The 23,873-nt window shown below is 35.7% G+C and overlaps 1 protein-coding gene across 1 annotated transcript in view; it reads right to left on the reverse strand.

Annotated features, from left to right (window-relative positions):
- Positions 1-4,204: 4,204 nt before the first annotated feature.
- GFPT1 (glutamine--fructose-6-phosphate transaminase 1) overlaps positions 4,205-23,873 on the reverse strand; it is a 57,770-nt gene continuing 38,101 nt past the window's right edge. Inside the window, exons 13-19 of the mRNA XM_012750170.3 lie at positions 21,227-21,347; positions 20,717-20,874; positions 14,853-14,967; positions 14,461-14,588; positions 13,717-13,884; positions 12,757-12,918; positions 4,205-12,098 (exon numbers count right to left, since the gene is read on the reverse strand). Coding sequence (XP_012605624.1) covers positions 12,054-12,098; positions 12,757-12,918; positions 13,717-13,884; positions 14,461-14,588; positions 14,853-14,967; positions 20,717-20,874; positions 21,227-21,347 — 897 coding nt within the window. The 3' untranslated portion in view covers positions 4,205-12,053. The remainder of the gene's footprint in view (positions 12,099-12,756; positions 12,919-13,716; positions 13,885-14,460; positions 14,589-14,852; positions 14,968-20,716; positions 20,875-21,226; positions 21,348-23,873) is intronic.

Genomic DNA, 23,873 nt, shown 5'->3' on the forward strand with positions numbered 1-23,873 from the left:
ATTATCTTATAAATGATTCTCTTAGAAAACCAAATGGGATTGGCAAATTATGGGAAGGTTGCAACTACTATGTGAACAAAGGCTGTCTTACTATGTGAATAAATTTTCCCAGGTAATCTTTCAGAGCTGGTCTCAGAAGAATAGATGAAAGTCTCCCTGGGCATGGTGACAATGTTTAGTCTCTTTTCTCTTCTCCAGTGGTTTATCTTTCCTGAGTGTTTGACAGATTCCTAGGGATGGGCATCTTAAGTCAGATAAAGAGATTCCAGGGAGATTCCCTGCTCTTGGGGTTGGGAAGGGAGAAACAAAAGAAGGCTAGAAAGTTCTTGGTTCTGAGGCAACTTCTAAGATTTTCTATTTCTTTTTTTCTTTTGAGACTGAGTCTCACTCTGCTGTCCCAGGTAGAGTGCAGTGGTGTCATCACAGCTCACGGCCACCTAAAACTCCTGGGCTCAGGTGATCCTCCTGCCTCAGCCTCCTGAAGAGCTGGGACTACAGGTGCGTGCCACGACACTCAGCTAATTTTTCTATTTTCAGTAGAGATGGGGTCTCACTCTTGCTCGGGCTGGTCTCGAACTCTTGACCTCAGGGATCCTCCTGCCTCACCCCCCTGAGTGCCAGCACTTTCTGTTTCTTTTCATTCAAAGTGGCCAGCATGCCAAGCACCATATTTTGGGGTATTATTCTTTGTGCCCAAACAAGATGATTGAAAGTATACAGGAAGATATGCATAGTTTATATGCAAATATGCCCTTTTATACAAGGGACTTCAGCATTCATGGATTTTGGTATCTGTGAGAGGCCCTGCAATCAATCCCCTATGGATATCAAGGGACTAGTTGATAAAAAATTATACTTACAATCTTTGCAGTCTTTGCAAATTTGATCCTACTATTTGTCATTTCTTCTCTCACGATGACGTTTATAATTTTGGATTTTGAGCTTATGTTTCTTGGACTATTTGGGGGAATACTTTGAGACTCATATTTAAAGTACATTCCTCCTGAGTAAGTGCAGTGACTCATGCCTGTAATCCCAGCACTTTGGGAGGACCAGCAGGAGGATCATTTGAGGCCAGGAATTCAAGATCTGCCTGAGCAAGTGAGGCCCTTATCTCTATAAAAAAATTAAAAATGAATCAGGTGTGGTGGTACACCACTTTAGTCCTAGCTACTTGGGAAGCTGAGGCGAGAGGATTATTTGAGCCCATGACAAAGTGAGACTTTGTATCACTCATAAATAAACGCACATTCCTCCAGAGAATATTTGGGTTTGCTTTGACCAGATGCATGGTAGCAATATCAACTCAGAATCACTGTAAAATAAATTGTTTGAGGCTTTTCAGGACATACAGGTAGGGCAAACTTCTACACAAAATGTGCATGACAACTAACTGTGATAGGAGTTCTTATGGAATTCTTTTTCTCCCATCCACCAATCAAGGCTGAGGCCTGCATTTTTCCTTATCATATCCATCTCTGACATGTTTTATTTCCTGGTTTACTCTTTTGCCAAGAATTTTCTACCCTGCTTAGACTTCCCACCTTTCTCCAGCCCATGTCTATCTCCTTTCCCCTATATGGAGCTCATTAAAACTGAAAGGCCTAGTTCATGAGACTAGCAGATCCCCCCTCCAAATGTAACCAACGGCTTCAGTACTTGTTGCTTCTCTAACTACTATTTTCTTACTTTTTGCTTCTGAGAATTTTCTTTCTTGACAATTCACCTATGTAATTAAAAAGAGGCTTTTTTTTTTACACTTTTGTCCAGCATTGTTAAGTTTTCTGTCCTAGGAACTTCCAAAGGTTATCTGGTCTACCAAATTGCCAGAAATTCATGCTGTAGTTTGTATACATAAACATTTATGTACCCCCAGTTTATGTACAAGAATGGGAGAGGCAGGGAGGTTTCTCAATCTTACTAAAAGGAAAAGTAAAAAGTTCTGGCAAAGAATCACAACTAGCTGGGTGCTGGTTGATGGCAAAAAGGAGCACAAAATGGACAACGAAAGAGAAACAAGTGTATATATGTATATACAATGCATATACGTGATGTATGTACATATATGTATATTTATATAAACTATAGACACTCGACAAATGAAGGCCTTAGTAGCAATGCGTAATCCTTTCCTTATTTGATATGTACACATTTTTATATTAATCAACTTTTCTTCTCTCCCTTTCCTAATACTCTAACTCAACAGTAGTGCCTCCTTATGTGCAGTTTCAGTTTCCAGTTTCGGTGACCAGTGGTCAACCAGAGTCTGAAAATATTAACTGGAAAATTTCAGAAGTAAGCAATTTGTAAGTTTGAAGGTGCATGCCTTCAAATTTGTAAGTTTGAAGGTGTGTTCTTTGCAGCATGATTAAATCTTGCTCCATCCTACTCGGGACATTAATCATCCCTTCATCATCCCGAGCTACATACACTACCTACCCATTCATCACTTGGTAGCCATCTTGGTTATCAGATCAAAAAAACAAAGTATATAAGGGTTCAGTATTATCCAGGTTTGAGACATCCACTGGGGGTCTTGGAACGTATCCCCCACAGACAAGGGTGGGGATGACGTCAAGGGAGATTGTGATCAAAAGGAATGAATATCACACGGAGATGGGTAGAGTCATTTGTGAAACTGTTTATCTCCTCTTCTTGGGAAGAGGGCAAGTGTATCTTCATTTCAACAGGGATAGCTGCTGCGTGTTGGTCAAAATCATATTCTTTTTGCTCTTCCTTGGGTTTTTAAACACAGTATGAGTGTAGATGCTGTGTATTGTAAAGAGTGAACCATGCTGGACGATGTCTGTTGAATATTCTGTACTATCCCCACCCTTCCTCTGGATACTTATCCACAGAGGTCCAATTAGAATTCAGCTATGAGAGCCATTTGTACACAATTGGAAGGGAAAGGGGGTAGAAATAAGTATTCCCCAGTGGTAACTGCAATAAGGTTAATGGGCATTAGACAGCTAATATGGGATTTACCAACAGCTTCCAGGCATCTTTCTGAAAATCACTCACCCTGGTGTTACAGGCAGCTGAGATCACCATCAGTAGTTCCCCGCACTTCCTACCCTTGCAGGGTTCACAGTGGCCTCCCTGATCTGCATTTCCTTAGGCCTTCTCATGGCTATAAGCCCAATTCTCCATATTAAATCCTTTTCTGGCTAGGCACAGTGGCTTGCACCTATAATCCCAGCACTTTGGGAGGCTGAGTCGGGGAGGATCATTTGAGGCCAGGAGTTCGAGACCAGCCTAAACAACATAGTGAGACCCCATCTCTATAAAAAAATTAGCCAACCATGCTGGCACATGCCTGTAGTCCCAGCTACACAGGAGGATCACCTGAGTCCAGGAACCTTGAGTTGCAGTGAGCTATGATGACACCACTGCACTCTAGCCTGGGCAACAACACAGCAAGACCTGGTCTCAGAAAAAAAAAATATTTTCCTCCTAGAAATGCCAACAGTGATTTCTGATTTCTTGACCAAACTCAGCAGGTAAAGGCACTAAAAGAGAAAATAAGGAATAAAAATGCTATTTACAGCATAATTTAGGCCAGCAAGTATCCCATTAAGCAATTTCTATGGCAAAATCATTGTGCTTAGGCCCTGAGAAATACATAGATTGTTTAAGCAGAGTCCATTTTTCCACAAGTACTTCTCACATGTCCTGTGTACCCCATACACTGGACACTACAAAGTAAGAGAGTGGAAGAGTAAGAGTTGGCTGTTGAAGTTTGTGAAGGGATTATCCAGTTAAATAATGATCCAAGTTTTGAGGCATCCATGGGCATGAGCCAAGCCATGGTTAGGTTAATTTTAAAAACAATAAAATTAAAAATCAGCCCTATCTTCTGATAGGATGAGCCCTTACTTAGTTTCAGGAACATTAAGCCCAAAGGAATTAAGAACCATTAACTCTAGAACATCACACGCAGTTGGGAAGGTCAAGTTGGGGAGTCAAATGTGTCTGCAAGTCAGTTAGCTTTTTTCTGTCCTGGGGAACCCCAAGCACTCTCCTTCTTCCTTTTGTCCTGTCCTGGGAAGAACCAGGAATGCATAAACAAATTTATACAAATCTGTCTCTGCTGAGAAAACAACTCAAAACATTTATTAATGTTGTGTCAGTAAAGTCAATTCTGTATTGAGGCCAGCATATTTTCCCACTTTACTTAAAGCACCAAAAAAAAGACTACAGATATGAAGAAGTTTCAAAGTTCATTTTTTTCAAACAAAGAAATGCTTTAAACTTTAGTACACCACATGGGTCCAAGTTAACAACCAAGAACAAAAGATAGAAATCCTACAAAGATTTCCCACAGTTCCTAGGTTTCTACATAGCAGCAATGAAAGTAAATTAATAAAATCAATATTGGGTTTACATTTTATTTAAAAGATAAATACAAAATTAAGAAAGCAAGAAATAAAGTTCAAAGAAAATGTGTTTGGTATTCCAAAACAATACTATATAACAAAGTATAATAGAAAAAAAAAAACACAAAAGCTCCCATAAATCAAACTGGCTAGACACATTCAAATCTAACAGAAAGAAAACTTGAAACTTAATGCAATGTTATTTCTGCCTAGAAACTAAGCCTTTATCATCTCAGATATTGTCCATCCCATTACTTGAAAATAATAAAGCATCACGCTTTCTAATGAGTTCATCTCACATTGAACTTGCCATAGTAAAACACCGATGACGGACTTACACTAGAATGAGGGCAACAATGTCACTGAAAGGGAGCTATTGGCAGAAACAAACTAGTGATCTTGATAGATCTAGACTTTTGCAGACCTTTAGGTTGTAGTATGACAATCTAAAATTCACGCATATCAACCTTAGGTCTCACAAATTAAGAACGTACCAGTTAGAACCAAGGGGTTATACCCAGTTTAAGATACTGTTTCCTTCATTTGTCCTTTAGTATAATGGATCTGAAATTCTCAGTTGAGTATTATATACTTTGGGAATTCTGGAAATTTTCCTTTCAAGACTTCACTATATTTATCTCCATTTCAAAACATACAAAGCTGACTGACAGAGACAAAAACTAACTTCTAAAGATCTCATGATTTAACTTATTTGATGGTTCTGGTTTTTGGATTATTGGATGCTTCTAAATCACTCAGTATTCTGCAGAAATTAAGAGGATGTGAAAATATGCCAAATGCTTTCATTTTAGTAAGCATCAATAATTTTATACATAGAGAGGCAGACTGATAACTGAATGGGAAAGAAATAACTGTAATTCTATTGAGAGAACATTTCTCTAATTGCTTGCAAGCTCCATTTTTTATTCCATATTTTCAATTACATATCCATACTTCATACTGAAAATCTCCTGAAGCATAAAAAGAGAAATATGGCTACATAACAGCATTATCTATGAGAAAATACATAAGTGACCTTAGAATTTGAGTCAATGAATTATGTTAATATGAAGTTCACAAATGTGCCTTTTGAACCTTGGAAATAATCTGTTGTGTACATGCTAACCAAAAAAAAAAAGAACAGTAAAATTACCTTATACATATATTACTTGGGAAGAGGTCAGCTGATTTAAATAACTTATAACCTGGTAACTTTTCTGTGTATTACCACAAGATTAGTTCATAGCACGAGGATGCTTGTTAAGCTAATACAGTTCCATCATCTAAAAAAAAAAACACGATGGAAACTATTATCTCTCAGATTGATGAGAAAAACTTAACCTTTACTTCTTTGCCTCATCCAAAAAAGTTAAATAATTAATATTTCTCTAAATGCCACTCCAATGAAAAGCAGCCTCTTAATTTTCAAGAAAATCATTTCTTGGCCTTCAGTAAGCATTCAGTAAATACTGATAGCCAACTGAGGAGAATTTAAATAAAACTGTCACTAGAAGTAAAGCTGAATTTTAGGTCAAAAATGTAGCCTGTGGAAAAAATGATACATGCTGGTGGGGCAGCCTTAGGTTTTGCCACAGAGCATGAGAAAGAGGGAAAGGTAGGGGAGGGAGAGAGAAACCAGAGACTGGGCTCAATTCTATGGGAAGGCAAAACAGCACATCTATTCAGTCAAACCACTGTGGCCTGTCTCTGGCAAAACACAGCAAGTGCTGTAAGGTCTAGGGCTAGAGATGCTAGCTTGATGTTTATAAATGGATCCTGTAAAGCAGGGGTCCTCAAACTTCTTAAACAGGGGACCAGTTCACTGTCCTTCAGAGTGCTGGAGGGCTGGACTATAGTTTAAAAAAACTATGAACAAATTCCTATGCACACTGCACATATCTTATTTTGAAGTAAAAAACCAAATGGGCAAAAGCACCCACACGTGGCCCGTAGTTTGAGGACACCTGCTGTAAAGGGAATCTCTGTTCTATAATTAACAGATTGCCAGATACTTCAGAAACCTTAAGATTGTCTTGCTACTCACTCACCTTAAATATCCTTCTTTTGTAACTACCAATTCACTTAAACAAATCACTGTATAATCTGGAAATAACATGCTACAAACAACAGGTTATTGCAAAAAATTTTAAAAGACTTGAGAAAATATAGTATCTATGGATGTGACATCAGATACAGTAGAGCCTTTCCCAAAGAACTGGGAAGTTGGGGTTGAGACATGTGGCTTTAGGCAACCATTTCTTATTTTTAAAAGCAATGATAATGAATAAACTGATGACATCAGAAATGTTTACTAACAACTAAAGTAGACATTGGCTATGTTCTTAGTATAATATAATTTTTAACACAACTACAAACATGTATATGCTTCAAATATTAACATACTGCTTCAAAATGAAATTCTCAGCAAGTTTTTCGTAATTTATTCACAGTTCAGGCTTAGAGTCAATGGACTTAACAAGATATGAAGAAGAAAAGACCAACTGGCTCAGTAAACTAAACATTCTTTTTTTTTTTGAGACAGAGTCTCACTTTGTTGCCCAAACTAGAGTGAGTGCCATGGCATCAGCTTAGCTCACAGCAACCTCAAACTCCTGGGCTCAAGCGATCCTACTGCCTCAGCCTCCCGAGTAGCTGGGACTACAGGCATGCGCCACCATGCCCAGCTAATTTTTTCTATATATATCAGTTGGCCAATTAATTTCTTTCTATTTATGGTAGAGACGGGATCTCACTCTTGCTCAGGCTGGTTTTGAACTCCTGACCTTGAGCAATCCACCTGCCTCAGCCTCCCAGAGTGCCAGGATTACAGGCGTGAGCCACCGCGCCCGGCCGCTAAACATTCATTTTAAAGAACACAAAACCAAAACAAAGTAAGGATGATTTTAAAACTTCCACCTCACAAGAAGAATAACTTAAAAAAATACCAAAAGTTGTATGTAAGCAAAATGCACTCAACCACAAAACATTCAAAAAGCTAAGGGGATCATTTCTATATTCATTCTGAAAGCTAGTATAGTAAGAAAGGTAATTTGAGAATTTCTTAAGATGTTCTTGTTAACCGTTATTTATGATATAGTAAATAACATTTTGATATCAAGCTATTACAGACTTACAAATTAATATGGCATAACTTTAAAGTCTTGCTTTAACTATGATTTTTATCTTACCCTGGATAATACTGGTTTGAAGCTAATGTTATCAGTTTTATTAGCTGTCATTGTCACAGACCTGAAGATATGTTTAAATTCATAAAGCTAGGAAGATATTGTAATATTAACAATCTTTAAATATAGTGGGGGAAAAAACTGGCTTAAGTGTTTAAACCTGGGGTCCTCAAACTTTTTAAACAGGGGGCCAGTTCACTGTCCCTCAGACCGTTGGAGGGCCGGATTATAGTTTAAAAAAAACTATGAACAAATTCCTATGCACACTGCACATATCTTATTTTGAAGTAAAAATACAAATGGGCAAAAACACCCGCATGTGGCCCACAGGCCGTAGTTTGAGGATGCCTGGTTTAAACTTCTAAACTTGAGACTCCAACAGTAATCTGAAATGTTTACAGGGGGAAAACACTCTGCTTGGTAATCTTGTGCACAAATTTTACTAAATATGTGAATATCATAAAACTAAAATATCTTTTATCATTCCCTTCAATTTCTCTGGCCTTCACAAATTCAATGTGAGCTATGAATTCTTTTTCATTAATTACTTTTCAATGACATTGTGCTTTTTTAGAAAAACTACTTAGTTTGTAGCATATAATAATAGTTAACATTAGTCTTTCTCTTTTTTTTTTTTTTTTGAGACAGAGTCTCACTTTGTTGTCCAGGCTAGAGTGAGTGCCGTGGCGTCAGCCTAGCTCACAGCAACCTCAAACTCCTGGGCTCAAGCAATCCTCCTGCCTCAGCCTCCCGAGTAGCTGGGACTACAGGCATGCGCCACCATGCTCGGCTAATTTTTTATATATATATCAGTTGGCCAATTAATTTCTTTCTATTTATAGTAGAGACGGGGTCTCGCTCTTGCTCAGGCTGGTTTTGAACTCCTGACCTTGAGCAATCCGCCCGCCTCGGCCTCCCAAGAGCTAGGATTACAGGCGTGAGCCACAGCGCCCGGCCAGTCTTTCTCTTTTATTGCTATAGTATTCCCTAATTCTTTAAAAAAGAAAAGAAAAAACTGACCCCAAAGGACTTCTGAAAATACGTCTGTTAAAGCAAACATTTCAGCTAGTTCTAACTTCTTTGAAGAGTAACAGAATGAAATGTCAGAGGAATATTACCAAGGAGCCAAAAGAAAAAAAAGGTTGCTTTCCTCCCATCCTCAGAACTACCTCAAGATAAGAGACATGTATTCAAAAAAATGAGACAATATCATCTCAGAAACAACCTTTGGAGAAACTAAGAACAAATACCTGTGTTAGCTCCCTTAACCTCCATCCCCATCTGCACAGCACCATGTCAGTGCCCGTTGGGTAGCAGTAATGCCTGATGGTTTTTCATCTTTGCATATTAATGACTGCTGTTATACATTTATGGGTCTGTTATAGCCTGTGATAATACAATAGCTCACTTTGCAAATACATTTCACTTCTTATGAACACAATATCCCCCAAAACTTGGACCGTTATTTAAGTAAACAAATCTATTCACTCACAGCATTTAACAACCCACCTCTACTCCATCTTCCCACTCTCTCACCCTGTCCTTCCACTGAACCTAGTCTTCACTAGTGATGAGTCCCCCCTGGGGACAAATGGATACTGCTTTAAGGATGTAATTTTTAATGCCTAGCACAGTGACTTCCACATAATAGGTATTAAAAAATACTTGTTGACATAGTTATAATAAACTAAAAATAGTTAACAATTTTTCTCTTACCTTTTATTCCTATAACCCTAGGGTTAGGGTTAGAGTTAGTAACAATTGTTAGTAACTATGATTGTTAGTAACAATCATTTACTGGGCTATGTATTAGATGCTACACATGTCCCCCTGCCTAAAAGAGCTTATGAGGTAAGAAACTCTAAGTTACATGAGCCCATTTAAATGTTAAATGTACTACAAGAAAGAACTTTTTATACAAAGACTCCTTTTGTAGAATATCTTTTTTGAAAAATCCAATTTTCTTATCCTATATTATGTTGGTCTTCACTGGACATGCTCACTTAGTGGCTTGCTTCATTACAGTATCTTTTTTGTGATAAGAATTTATAAAAGCATTTAAAAATCACTACATCAAATGGGATGGAGAACAAGAAGGGATAGGAAGAGGAAACCATGTTTGTTTGGAAAATCACTTTTGTTCTTAATTTTGGTTTTTGATATTCAGTTTAGAACTTATCCTAGCTTGGAGTGAGAGCACGTGTATGTGCATACTGTTCTTTAAAGAGACACTCACAGAGGAAAAGAGACAAACAGAGAGAGAGACTATGCAAACTGATCCTGATTTCACATATTTTAACTAAGAATGCTAAACCAAACTTCAGACTATAAGAAATGCTATAAACCCACCCAAATCATGTTTTGTATAATGTTAATATATCAAACATAAGAAATGACACTATACACATACTTAAACTAGCTGGCTTATGCAAAATAATCTTAGAAACAAAGTAGATAAACATAGCTACAATAGCTATATATGTAATGTAAACAGTGGCCCTATTTAAAAAAAAATAATCAGGTTTCTAGTTTCCATCTATGAGAGTCCTTCCAAATTAGCTCTAAATGTACCATATCTTTCTCTAACCCTAACTTACAAGCAGAATTCTATGCTTCTCTTGCAGCAGTAATAGCTATTAGGAAATCTTAACCTCACCAAGAAGTTCAGACACAAAAAAAAGAAAGGAAAAGAGTGAATTCACTTAAATAATTGTGCCAAATATCTCACCCCCACAATTTAAAAGTAAAAACTTTTAAAAAGAGAAGGACTTGCCAAAACATAAACACATTCTCCTTTAGCCCCTAAGATCTGGCTAAAAAAGCTCTGCAAACTAACATTTTACTTAAAATATTTTAATCAAAATTGTCAACTTCCATTTCTGATACTTAGCAGCTGAATGTACTTTTTAATATCACTTTATTTGGCCAGGCGCAGTGGCTCACGCCTATAATCCTAGCACGCTGGGAGGCCAAGGCGGGAGGACTGCTCAAAGTCAGTTCGAGACCAGCCTGACCAAGAGTGAGACCCTGTCTCTACTAAAAATAGAAAGAAATTAATAGGCCAACTAAAAATATATAGGAAAAATTAGCTGGGCATGGTGGCACATGCCTGTAGTCCCAGCTACTCGGGAGGCTGAGGCAGGAGGATCACCTGAGCCCAGGAGTTTGAGGTTGCTGTGAGCTAGGCTGCCACAGCACTATAGCCAGGGCAATAGAGTGAGACTTTGTCTCAAAACAAAAAAAACCTGTCACTTTATTTATATCTTCCTCATTCCTAAATATATTTCAAGGGTAGAGCACAGAAAATGCAGAGAGGAAAAATACCTGGGAAATAATACTAAATCTGATGCCTATCAGTGTAAAGTATATATAGCTTTTTCTGAGCTTAGCCTACCATACACATTTAGAGTCAAAAATTAGTCAAAGACTTGCAAATCTTCCAGACAATTGCAAAGAAATTCCAAACTGGCACTAAGGGACCAAATTTATTCAACAAGTCAGTGAAGGAAAGTTAAAATTAACTGTAGAAAATTCTTCCTTGGGACAAAGTTAAAGAGAATACTGAATATATCAATATTGATCTAATTTAAAAATTTAACAGCAGCGTTGTGTTGTGATTTCAAAGAACAAGATAAAACATGTCATTCAGCAGTATTTAAAAAACAAAAGACTACAAATATAAGGAAATAAAAAACACTTTTAGGAGATGAAAACACAAGGGGTAGGATACCCAAATGTACATATCACATCTTCAAATTTAAAATCATATTGTCAGTTGTCCAAAGCAGCTCCAATTTAAAGTTTGTGCTAAGAAATTGTGCAAATATGTTCTCTCAAGGGTTGGAGAATACCAATGCATTACTATAGTTTGCTTCCTAAATTATTTTCATCTACAGATAAAAGGCAACAAGTCTGAGAAACTAACGCTAACCAAACTGACAGACATAAATTCCACCAAGAAAATTTTTCAGTTTTTAGGTTTTACAGTTTGATTTAGAAACAAGCTTCAAAATAAATCACAGCATCTTCTCTTTATATATAACTTAGCAAAACCTTCATTTAACATCCAAGCATGAGCATACATTGTCATGGACTTTAGATATTTCAATTAAATGCACTACTCTTTCATTGGTCTGAATGAATAAAACCATGGTAAAACAAATGCTAATTATTTTTAAAACATCCTATCCTCTCAGATTGAAGTGGAGGGTCTAGAAACTCAACACCCAGCATTCTTTAAAGAAAATAACAGCTAAAATCTTTCTGATACAGATTCCAATATAGATTCCATTATTCAAACTCCTCCACAAATTACTGGAAAAATATAAGAGGTAATTTCACAAAAATCACAAATTGAGTGGAATAATTATAACTGATACATAAATAAGGATTTACTTTAAAAAGGCTTCAAGGGGTAATATTTTAAATCAAGGTTTTAAATACAAAAGGTGTCTTGTGTTGCTTAATCATCCGGTGTTTCAGATGCTCTTTATTCGACAGTCACAGATTTGGCAAGATTCCGTGGGAAATCAACCTGCCAAAAAAGAGCAAGATTTGAGAGACTATACAGTTTGGGGAGAGGAGGATTTACTATAAGCAAATTATTTTTGTTTATAAAAACAGAAAACATTATGTTCATTAACCATTTTTATTATAGACTAAAGAGACTAAATTAGAAAATATAATCACACAATGTATCTTGAAAAAAACTGAAATCAGTCAGGAAAAAGAATTCTACAGGCACCAGTTCACACAGAAAGAGTTGCTATGGTTCTCTAAAGAGGTGGTAGTCCTCAAAGGCAACACTAAAAATATAAGAACAGAATGGTTTGGTGGCCACAATGCTTGGGGGACCAGGAATGCTAAAAGTCCTGCGATGTGTGGGACTGTTCCAAATACCAAAGAATTGTCCTGCCCAAAATGCCAATAGCTAATCTATTAAGAAAACACATGGAGGTTCCCCCAAGGAGAGTCAAAATCTTGGAAGTGACTTCCAAGGTTCCTTTTCAAGTTCTATAGGTAACAAAATATAGTGATGTACCCTACAAATTGGGTCATGAAAATATAACAGCTGACAGATATATTTGAAGGATTTCTTAAATGATAATGTTAAAAAATTTAGGAAAAAAAAATGTAAGAATGTACCCAGGTGAAAAACCATACCAAGATTTCTGCAGTGGTAGACCACTTACATCATAGCCTCTCAGCACAGCTAGGTGGAAAGCCAGCAACTGCAAGGGGATCACACTGAGAATGCCCTGCAAGCAGTCCACTGAGTGGGGCACCTTGATTGTTCTTTTTGTGTTCTTAATGGTCTCAGTATCCTCCTTATCACAAATCACCACAGGGCGCCCCTGGGAAAGAAAAGCACACACAGATGTATACGCATGCACACACAAAAAATTCACTGGTAAGCAATGGCAGGGCTACATAGTATGTGAATGTGCAAATTTTGTACCGCATAATCCACACGTGGCCTCAGTGATGCTTATTTAAACCCTTAATACTATATGGTAAGTCTAATATAACATTCCAGTGGAAGAAAAGGAAGCTTTTTGGCATTTAGTAATTTGTTTAAACTCACAACATTAAGAAATACCGGGCTTAGTACTTAAATCCAGGTCTGCCTACCTTCTAAGCTCAAGTTGATTACTACTACAAAGCTCATGGGAATAATATATTTTGGGATTTATATATAAAGCCAACTGATATGAAGAAAACACAATTAAGCACAGCACTTATAATTTTTTTTTTACTTCTGACTTACATAATTGGAAAGTATCTGTAATATTAATGTACAATCTGTTAGATTTCTTCAGAAATACGTATTTAAGAATATTAAATTAAAATAGAGCAGCATATGTTCATTGAAGAGGACAGGATTTGGAGGCTAAGACCTCAGTTTTGGTGTTAGTTCTGCCCACTATGAGACCTATGAGCTGCGTGCGTCCTGTCAAAACTCTGAGTATTTGATTTCTTACATGAAAACCTCAAAGGCTATATTCCAAAGCAAATGAGTTAACAAGAATAATCATGTTTTGTAAGTTACCTATCTGGCACTGGTCTGTCACTTTCATGTCATAAAATTCAAATAAGCTTTAGTAAATCCACCCTTAGATCCTCAAGGTGTCCTCACAGCCTCTCTGGCTTACCTGCCGAGCAACCACCTGCTGAAGAGCATTCTGACACTTGGTGTAAGTGTGATCTCTCATGATGATCATGATAACAGGCATCAACTTATCCACCAAAGCCAGAGGGCCATGTTTCAATTCCCCAGCAAGGATGCCTTCAGAGTGCATGTAAGTAATTTCTTTGATTTTCTAACAGGAAAGAACCAGATTAGTCCTTCGTCTGTTTTTCAAAAATCCATCCTTAAGTAATTATTATACAAAACATATAAGTTAAGCCACTATTTATCCAAAAGTATTAAAAGACCACTAATCTGTATATATAGCTAACAAGTTAATATTAATAGATCACTATATTTATGATATCAACAAGTAGTGGGAAGTTTAAAAGCTCCACAAGGACTTTCTGAAGATTTTAGATTATCATCAACATATTCATATTTCTTTATAACTGTTCTCCTATTTGTCTCATGTTTGACCTCAATTAAATTTCTTATCTAAAGAATTTAATCCTTATTTTACTCATATTTGGACAACAGATTAACCTGAGTTACTTGCTAAACCCAAGTTATCATGCAAAAATCTTGGTTTTTCACTTTTGAATTAAGTTCTCTATTGTATTTTCTCAAGGTAAAACATACTACAATGCATAAATATACAGGCAATTTTAAAAGTTCCACCTATTTCATTCATGTAATTTAAAAGTACGACTATGTGCCAGCTCCATAAGTCAAGAGACTGAAATTAACTATATGTGAGAAAACCTACCAGTGCCCCTTCAAGACAAGTAGCATAATGATAGCCCCGGCCCATTATCAGGACTGACTTCTGATGATAAAGTTCTGTTGCCAGTTTTTGAATTTCATCATCCATGCTCAGTACTTCCTTAATCAAATCTGTTAAAAAGTAATATTAGCAAAAGCTATGAAAAAAAGAACAATAAACTGAACAGCTATAATAATATATTGGTAGCAACTAATGAAAGACCAGTGTTTCTGTTCTTCTGTGGTATCAGTGTGGGATTTTTTAACACATTGGAGCAAAATAGGCAGATCTTATTGACTAAATAGCTACAAGCCCCAGCTTCAAGGATAAGAAGAGAACTTTACTCATTACCCACTCTTAGACAACTTAAGTGTAATATGTTAATATCTTTGTACCAGGCAGCCGTTTCAATCCAAGCATGATCTCTTTGCGTCTTTCTTGCATGGAGATCCTGTCATCACACATCATGAGGGCGAACATCACAAGGGATACAAACTGGCTGGTATAAGCCTGAAACACCACAAAAAAGCCGGAGAGTTAGTTGCAGTTGTATTTTAAGAATTTAGAAATTTTAATTTTAAAAAAGATTAAAATAAACAAAATTCCAATGGGTTTTACAGTATACATTGTCCATCTTTCAAAAACAACATTAGTAACAGTGAACTGAACCAGTACCTAGGGAATCTATCACTAGTCTCCTTTTCTGAATCTTTAATAAATGACTTACCTAACCTTTATTTCTCAGATATAAAAGCAAAACACCTCATACTCACTAATACTCCTGAGAGTAAATCCCTAATACTCCTGAGAAAGGAAAAGAAACATGCCAAAGGAAGGTGAGTTGACAGAGTAAATTTACATGTGCCTAACCAAATTTAGTTTTTGATATAAGTTCAAAGGCAGGGGCTTGAAGAACTCTTTTTGGGGTACTTGCACTGGTATTGTTGGGTTTTTAAAAAATTACTCTTTACCTTTGCCTACTGCCTGTCCCTCACCCTCATTTTTTTTTAAGTTTGGCTAAGAATTTAAAAAGTAAGTTCAATTGTAGAAAAGTAGATAGATACATTAATAAGAATAATCTTCAATCCTATTAATAGGAATTACATTAATAATATGCTATTAATAACATTTGTGAATACTACCTTCTAGTTTTTACTTTTTTCTTTCTTTATATTGGTAAGAAAATTAATTATTATTATTATTTTTTGAGACAGAGTCTCGCTTTGTTGCCCAGGCTAGAGTGAGTGCCGTGGCGTCAGCCTAGCTCACAGCAACCTCAAACTCCTGGCTCAAGCAATCCTCCTGCCTCAGCCTCCCAAGTAGCTGGGACTACAGGCATTCGCCACCATGCCCGGCTAATTTTTTGTATATATATTAGTTGGCCAATTAATTTCTTTCTATTTATAGTAGAGACGGGGTCTTGCTCTTGCTCAGGCTGGTTTCGAACTCCTGACCTCGAGCAATCCGCCAGCCTCGGCCTCCCAGAGAGCTAGGATTACAGGCATGAGCCACCGAGCCCAGCCGAAAATCAATTATTAACAGGTGCATTTTACAACTTGCTTTTATTCCTCATTAACAGTCCAGTACAAGTACTTTCCCAAGACTGAACTCTCTCTCCTTTTAGTGGTATGTAAATAACCTTGAGCAGTTTTCATTTCTTTAGGTCTCAGATGAACATGCACCTTCATATCTTTCCCAAGTAGATATTTTCCATTGAAAGAGATTTTCTGTATACTGTTTTATTTAAAGCACTTATTTAATTCTTATTCATCTTAAGAAAATCTTTTAGTTGATATTGTTAAGCTCTACAGGTAATCAATCATAACTGCAAATAGAATTTTGTTTCATCCTATTACTTTACTTATTTTTTCTTATTAAATTGGATAAAACTTCTACAACAGGGATAGCAAAGAGATTTCATACAGAGCCAACACCAGTCAATTGGCAGTCATATGTTGAGAAAGATTCCAAGGTAATGTAATACAGATAATATCCTAGGAACATTCCAGAAGAACATGTGAGAGCCACTGAGAAGACTCTACAATTTTCTGTTTTATAGTTTATTCATTCATTTTTCTCTATTATTAGCTGCCTACTGTTTTATTGGGTTTTCTTTTTCTAACTTTTTGAGTTACATTCTTAGCTCATTTTCTGTGTGAAGATAAAGCATTTAATGTTGTGAATTTACCTCTAATTATCACTTTGGCCACATTCACTAAATTTTTGCTCCTACTGTTCATTGTCTTTATTTCTTACTAGAAATAGTAGCTCTGATAGCTTTTTAACCTAGTAGTTATTCAGAAAAACATTTTTCTGTTTCAGGCATCTGAAGCTTTTCTTTATATTTTTATTATTAAATCACTAGGATTACTTTCCTGTGGTCAGTTACAGTGTTTTGTGTAATTTTAACTTTAGGAAATTTATTCTGAGAGAGACAGTGTGTGTGCATGAGTGTCTGAGAGAGAGAGAGAGAGACAGAGAGACAGAGAGAGAGACAGAGAGAGAGAGAGAAGCTTACATGCTGAATTTCTATTACTCTTCTCTGGATAAGGGATTACTTCATTAGTAATTCCCTGTCATAATGTAGATAATGGGACTCCTTCTATAATAAAATCAGCCTGCTAATGGGCCTTACCTTCCCACCAGTTAAATAAGACTCCCTGTTTCCTCTACTATACTTCCCAACTTCCATTTGCTCATCTGGTCCTCCACCAACTACCTGTCCCTGTATGCCTATTATGTTCCACTGGCAGATTGGAATTTTTCCCCTTAGCACTCAAGTAGATTTGGAATCCCTTGCCTCCAAGTCTAATGAGCACATCTATAATTCTAAATCCCAGTCCCTCCAGGCTATATCTTCCTACTGTGGTTTACTTTTCAATAAACCAATTAATCACAAAATATACTACCAGGGCAGAGAGACACACACACAATATCTTGAACCCCTGGAATACCCCGATCCAAACTGATCAGATAAAAAGTATTCCAGTTCCTCCAGCCCATAACTATTAACAAAAATGTTATTCTACAAACTAGTGTTTCTCTGTTTCAACTGAAAACATCCCAACATTGGTTTTTATGTGTAAATATTGAATAGAGTAACTTTAATGCATTTATTTTCCACTGCTTTCCTATTAGTTTCATTTCCAATTTCAAATTTTTCATGTCATCAATACATACCAGAAAACCAATTATGAGAAAAATAAGCTACTCCCCACATTTAGAATCTACTGAGGTTTGAAAGAATTTACCAGGAAATGTTGATTCTGAACTTTTAAATTTGGGTTTTTCTTTTTATTCAGCCAAAAACAAAATTATACTGGTTTATTTTTTTAAAATCAACATAGTCAGCACTGTGGTGAAATTCTAAACACCTGCAATAACATAAGAAAATTGCTGAACATGCAAGTTTATACCCATCAACTCCTACAGAAATATCAAATTGTCTATGGTCTGATATTACGAGAGTCCATAATATCCCTCTAATCCTGACAATCTTTCAGGCAAAGTTGGGCATTTATAAGCAAGACCATAGAATTCTTCTGCTCACTCCATCACTGGGCCCAGGGATCAGGAGCTATGATCAACTTCTTTGATTATCAATTAACATAAAAACGTGTATCTCCCATTCAGAAATAGTCCATGACTAAGTATCTCAAAACTTATTTTATGTTAACTCCAAGCCCAGAATATCTAAGACAGTTAAAGAAAACAAAATTACTTTAGAATCCAAGAAAAATGAAAATAACACTAAATTATCATACCTAGTATATTTTTGTATCTTTTTTTTAAAGAGATTAAAGTATATACTATAAAAAATGCTTATTTTTCTCATACGAGACATAATTAGTGGGGGAAATTGGGTAAAGAGAACATGGGACTTCTCTGTACTATCTTTGCAACTTCTATAAATCTATAGTTATTTCAAAATAATCTATAGTTATTTCAAAATAAAAAGATTTATTAGAAAAGAACTAAAAAAGATTTATTATAAAAAGAACTTGCAAAAAGAACGAACTACTAATACAAGTAACAACATGAACGAATCTCAAAAACTTCTTGCTAAATGAAAGATGCCAGACACAAAAAACATATATTATACAATTCCATTTATAAGAAATTTCTAGAAAATGACATAATACAGTAAGAGAAAACAGCAACTGCTGAGCGTGAGGCTAGAGGGGGAGTGAGAACTGACTGTAAAAAAGGAATTTTTCAGATGATCTAAGTTTTCTAAAACTGGACTGTGGTAATTGCTGCACAGCCAAATAAATTCACTAAATCTATATACTTAAAATAGATGAATGTTATGGTATAAAAATTAGACCTCAATAAAACTGTAGGAAAAAAGTTAATGGTAGAATCTAGGTGGTTGGTATATATGGGTGTTAATGTAAAATTTTTAAAACTCTGCTGTATGTTTGAAAATCATCATAATAAAATGTTGAGGAAAATTAGAAGTTCTCATAAACAAAAGAATTAGAAATTTTAAAAAACAGTATTTCCCTTGGCACTTCACAGTTCCACAAAGATTTTATAAAAAGTAAGTCGATAGCATCCTTTCAGTCAATTAATCCCATATCCCACATACACCACACTGAAACCCTTGTTTCACAATGTTTTATGAATTACGGGCCCTAGGGTTTCAATTCCCCAATCAATGTTATCTGTCTACACACTGCTTCAAAAATCCATAAGCTGTTGCTAAGAACAACTGGTTATTTATTCAGCCATGGGATAGAAACCCAAGCACAAATATCTTATGTGTTTTAATTAACCATATGGGAAAATTCAAGTTTTAGCTATCTGTAAATTATAGTATTAGCAATATCAAAACACCCAAGAAATAAAAACCTCACTCAAGAGTTTTTATATAAGAATCACAAATTTTCCACAAAAAATTTTCCATGAGATTCTTCACAAGAAAAAAAATTCAAGTGTGGTTATGTACACAGTAACATCTTCCACCACCTTTAATTAAACTCAAAGCCACCAATATCTAAACATCTTATTAGACAACCAACTGGCAATAAAGCAGAAAAATATATTTTAAGAAATGAAAATTTGAAATCATAAAGAACAGACTTGTGGAGGATAACATCTTTTGCATTTATACAACTTTCTATGCTTCCTATTTTTATTATGATTACTAAATCTATGCACATCCCAATTACAAAGAGCAAAGTAGTCTGACTAGGCCTTTTTTTTTTTAATAGATCGGGGTCTCACTATTTTGCCCAGGCTGGATTCGAACTCATGGGCTCAAGTGATCCTCCTGCTTCAGCTTCCGAATAAATATTACAGGCATGTGCCACTGTGACCAGCTTTACTATGCCTTAAAAAAAAAAAAAAAAATGAAAGTACTTTTAAACACACAATACTCATTTTTTAAAATATTTTCTAAATTGCCAAATTTTATACAAAAGGTATACTTCTCCTTATAAACTTTCAAAATGCAGTAAGTATATTTTGACATATTAGAAACGATAAATATGTAAATAAAAATTTCATAAATTATTAGACTTAAACTGGATGTTTCTAATTTTTAACTTTTCTAATTCCCAACTACACTTAATTTTTAAAAGAGGATGTTATATACTTACTATGTATACCACTGCATCTGGCTGGAGGATAATAAATGATGAATTGAGATAGCCAACAGACACCTTTTCCAAGTGGATATGGACTTACCTTATATACATTTGTCCCTTTTAAAATCTAAGGATTGGGGCCGGGCGTGGTGGCTCACGCCTGTAATCCTAGCACTTTGGGAGGCCGAGGCGGGCGGATTGCTCAAGGTCAGGAGTTCGAAACCAGCCTGAGCGAGACCCCGTCTCTATCAAAAATAGAAATAAATTAATTGACCAACTAAAAATATATATACAAAAAATTAGCCGGGCATGGTGGCGCATGCCTGTAGTCCCAGCTACTCGGGAGGCTGAGGCAGTAGGATTGCTGAGCCCCGGAGATTGAGGTTGCTGTGAGCCAGGCCAATGCCACGGCACTCACTCTAGCCTGGGCAACAAAGTAAGACTCTGTCTCAAAAAAAAAAAAATCTAAGGATTGGGAGTGGGAAGGATGACAAGTGTCTTATCTATTATTGACCCTTAAGTCTTACAAGAATTACAATGATTAGTAAAATATGTGAGTTCTATAACTGCTAACAAATGAAAAATACAATATAGACTAGTCTACAAACTAGTCTGTTTCACCAACATTATGATTAAATAATTACCAGAGAAATAAGTCAAGAATTTACCTTTGTACTGGCCACACCAATCTCAGGACCAGCGTTAATGTGAACTCCACAATCTGTCTCCCTTGATATAGAACTGCCGACTGTGTTTGTGATCCCCACAGTTAAAGCTCCTCTCTCCTTACAGTATCGAAGACCCATCAGGGTATCTGCTGTCTCACCTGTATAAAAAGTATGACAAAAGTAACACATAGAGCAGTAGCATATGCTGTTTCTTACATGCAAAAACAAACTGACCGCACTTACAACAATATCACTTGTTTTAAATAAAAAACATGCACTTAAAAAACTTATAAGACTTTTAGTAATAAGCTTTTTAGAGTCTCTGTTTCTTGTCTTTGTAAATTCAGTTGTTTGAGCATAAAAGGTCTTCATTATGTAATATTAAAATAAATCTGTATCAGTCAAGTCATCTATAATACCAGTTTATCTTATATATCAGTTTTTGCCAAGATACACTAGAATTATTAGAAAGAATGACTCTTTCCCTTCAAGTCTTTAAAATTAACATACCTGATTGACTAAGGAAAAAGCAAACATCATCTCGAAAGACTGGTGTGTTTCTATCCAGGAAGTCACTGGCTAGCTCCACCATCACAGGCAACTCAGTCAACTCCTCAAGAACCTGACGTGTCTACAGAGAAAAGATGACTTGGTCACACAACTTTCCTTCAAATACTCTTTCACTGGACTGCTTTGGACTCAATGTACAGTTTTCACTTTTTCTAATTATAAAAATGATACATGTCCAATGTTAGAAAGTATGAAAAATACAGATTAAAGTATAAAAAATAAAGTAAAAATAATCAAAATCCTACCACCCAAGAGACAGGCACTGCTAACAGTTTAATAAAAGTATCTTTAGAAAACTATCGATGCATACATTCTTGTAAGTAAACACCCATATAAAACATTTTGAGAACTTAAGTGGAAAAGGCACTGTTATGAGTCAGCTTGTGTGTTATCTCTAACTTCCCAATTTTTAATCTCTGAAATGAAAATTTATAATACCCATGTCATTGAGGGATTTCAAATGAGAAAACAGATGTATGAATACTCAGTGAAAAATTAAACCGCTTAAAAATGCAATGTATTCATAAATAGACCCATTTCCCAAAAAAAGTCAATAATAAATTTTAGAAATCCTGTCTAAGAGAGCTCATTATTTTCACACTTTGTAGTACTGGGGAGGGAGGGGAGAAAAGAAGGGTTTAGGTATGCTCCTGTTCAAAGCATGCCCTAATATCCATTTTACTAAATTTCCATTCTAATTAAATTCTTTCACTCTACACATGAGAAAATTAAAAACAACAGAAAAATAAACTTTTAGGCAGCAAAGACTTTAGGCCTGAACAATGTATACATTTACTGTTGCTTTAATATTAACTCTGGAATCACCTATCCGACAGCATTTAACTGGTGTCTTCAAGCAAGTGGCCCTGCACATCCCTTGTGCATCTCTGCATTCCTCTTTCCCGGCAACAAAGACCTTAAAGGTGCCCTTACTTCACAGCCCTTTAACTTTCGCTTGCCCACAAATTTGAACAGAATTGTTTTGTTCTATTTGGGTCCCCAAAGGATATTAAATAACTTTGGTTTGGCAAAGTCATTTTAACAATATTATAACATCCTGTACAGAAAGTCTTTGAAGATAAAATGCTCCTGTTTTTAATTATCCTCTTCCATTGATGTATTTATTTACTAATTATACACAAATTAAGTTACTGACATTAAAATGCTAAATATTTCCTTCAAACAAATGTAAATTGAACTTTTTACTGTGGTTTACAATATAAATGTTACATTAGAATTACATTCTTCAAAATAAAAAGAGAAAGATACAAATCTGGCAACTTGCCAGATATTTAAAAATAATATATTCCAGAAAAGTAATCTCAGGATTTATCTGTGTAATAGTTTGTTCTTTCAATGGAAGCAACTCTTTATAAATACACAGAATGACATATTTTCATCATAAGAGAAGAGTAAATCCTATAAATTCTACTGCATGCTGCTATAAAACCTAGAGTCAAAATGCTGAAAAGCATATTAACTATTCTAGAATAGTTAGAATATAGTCAGTTATTTTTCAGGATACAGAGGATATATGAAAAGAAAGTCTGATCCCACAAAACAGAACAACAAAAAAACATAGAACAGAATTAATGGAATTAATGGCTATTTTTTATAATAAACCACAGAGGGGATTTCTAACATTTGTTAACTATAGTCTTGGCATCCACACAAACTACAATAAAAAAAAACCTTATATTATCTCATATTTCAGAATTAGAGAATTCTAACAGCATATAATTTCTATCTCAAAATTCAGGCTTAGTGTTAGATGAAGCATTCAATCAAATGTATTTCTGAAAAGAGGGTTCATTTAGTAATATAAACTACCACTAAATTAGCCCATCCCTTCTTTAATTTACACTAATATCTTTAATTCATTCTTATTTCCATACTTAAAATAATGACTTTTTTAGACTTCTCCCCTTCAACACTGCATAGACTTTCCTTTTAGGACCATGTACTTTCTTAGGGGAAAGGGGGAGTGAGGGTAGGAGGGAAGAGGAGTGAGGTGAGGGGTGGGGGCAGTGGGCAGAGGATGGCAGATAATGGCTTTAGAGAGGAACAAAGCTTGTTGGGATACAAAAGCTAATGACCAGATAGTTTCACTCACTAGTCAAGTGACTTGGCTCCCAATAAATATTTATGCTGCAGCAAATAAAAAATTATGTCATGAACTTTGGGAATCAACCACAAAAGCAGAAACTGAATGCAAAGGTCTTCCATACTTCACTTACGAGTTTACATCAACAGCACATAAACGGTCTCTTTATAAGGAAACTAAATGTGGATCTGATTTATTGGACTAAAAGACTAATATTTCTGTGCTTCTGCACTGACAACCAACATACATCTTTAATACAGAATTTCAGCTTCCAAAGTAACAATTTAAGGAACAAAGTCTGACAAAAAGCAGACTTACTTTCTTTGCAGAAATGTGCCCACAAAGTAAAATCCTGTTGATTTTAACAGTTACCAGCCATCTGTCTGAGGCAAGTAAATAAAAGTAAGCAAAAGCCATTGACCACTCTTGAACAAGAAGGCATGCTCCCTAGGCTACAAGTCTAGGATGGTACAAAATCTCTCC

Source organism: Microcebus murinus, chromosome 3 (genome assembly GCF_040939455.1).
Source record: "Microcebus murinus isolate Inina chromosome 3, M.murinus_Inina_mat1.0, whole genome shotgun sequence".
Lineage (NCBI taxonomy): Eukaryota > Metazoa > Chordata > Mammalia > Primates > Cheirogaleidae > Microcebus > Microcebus murinus.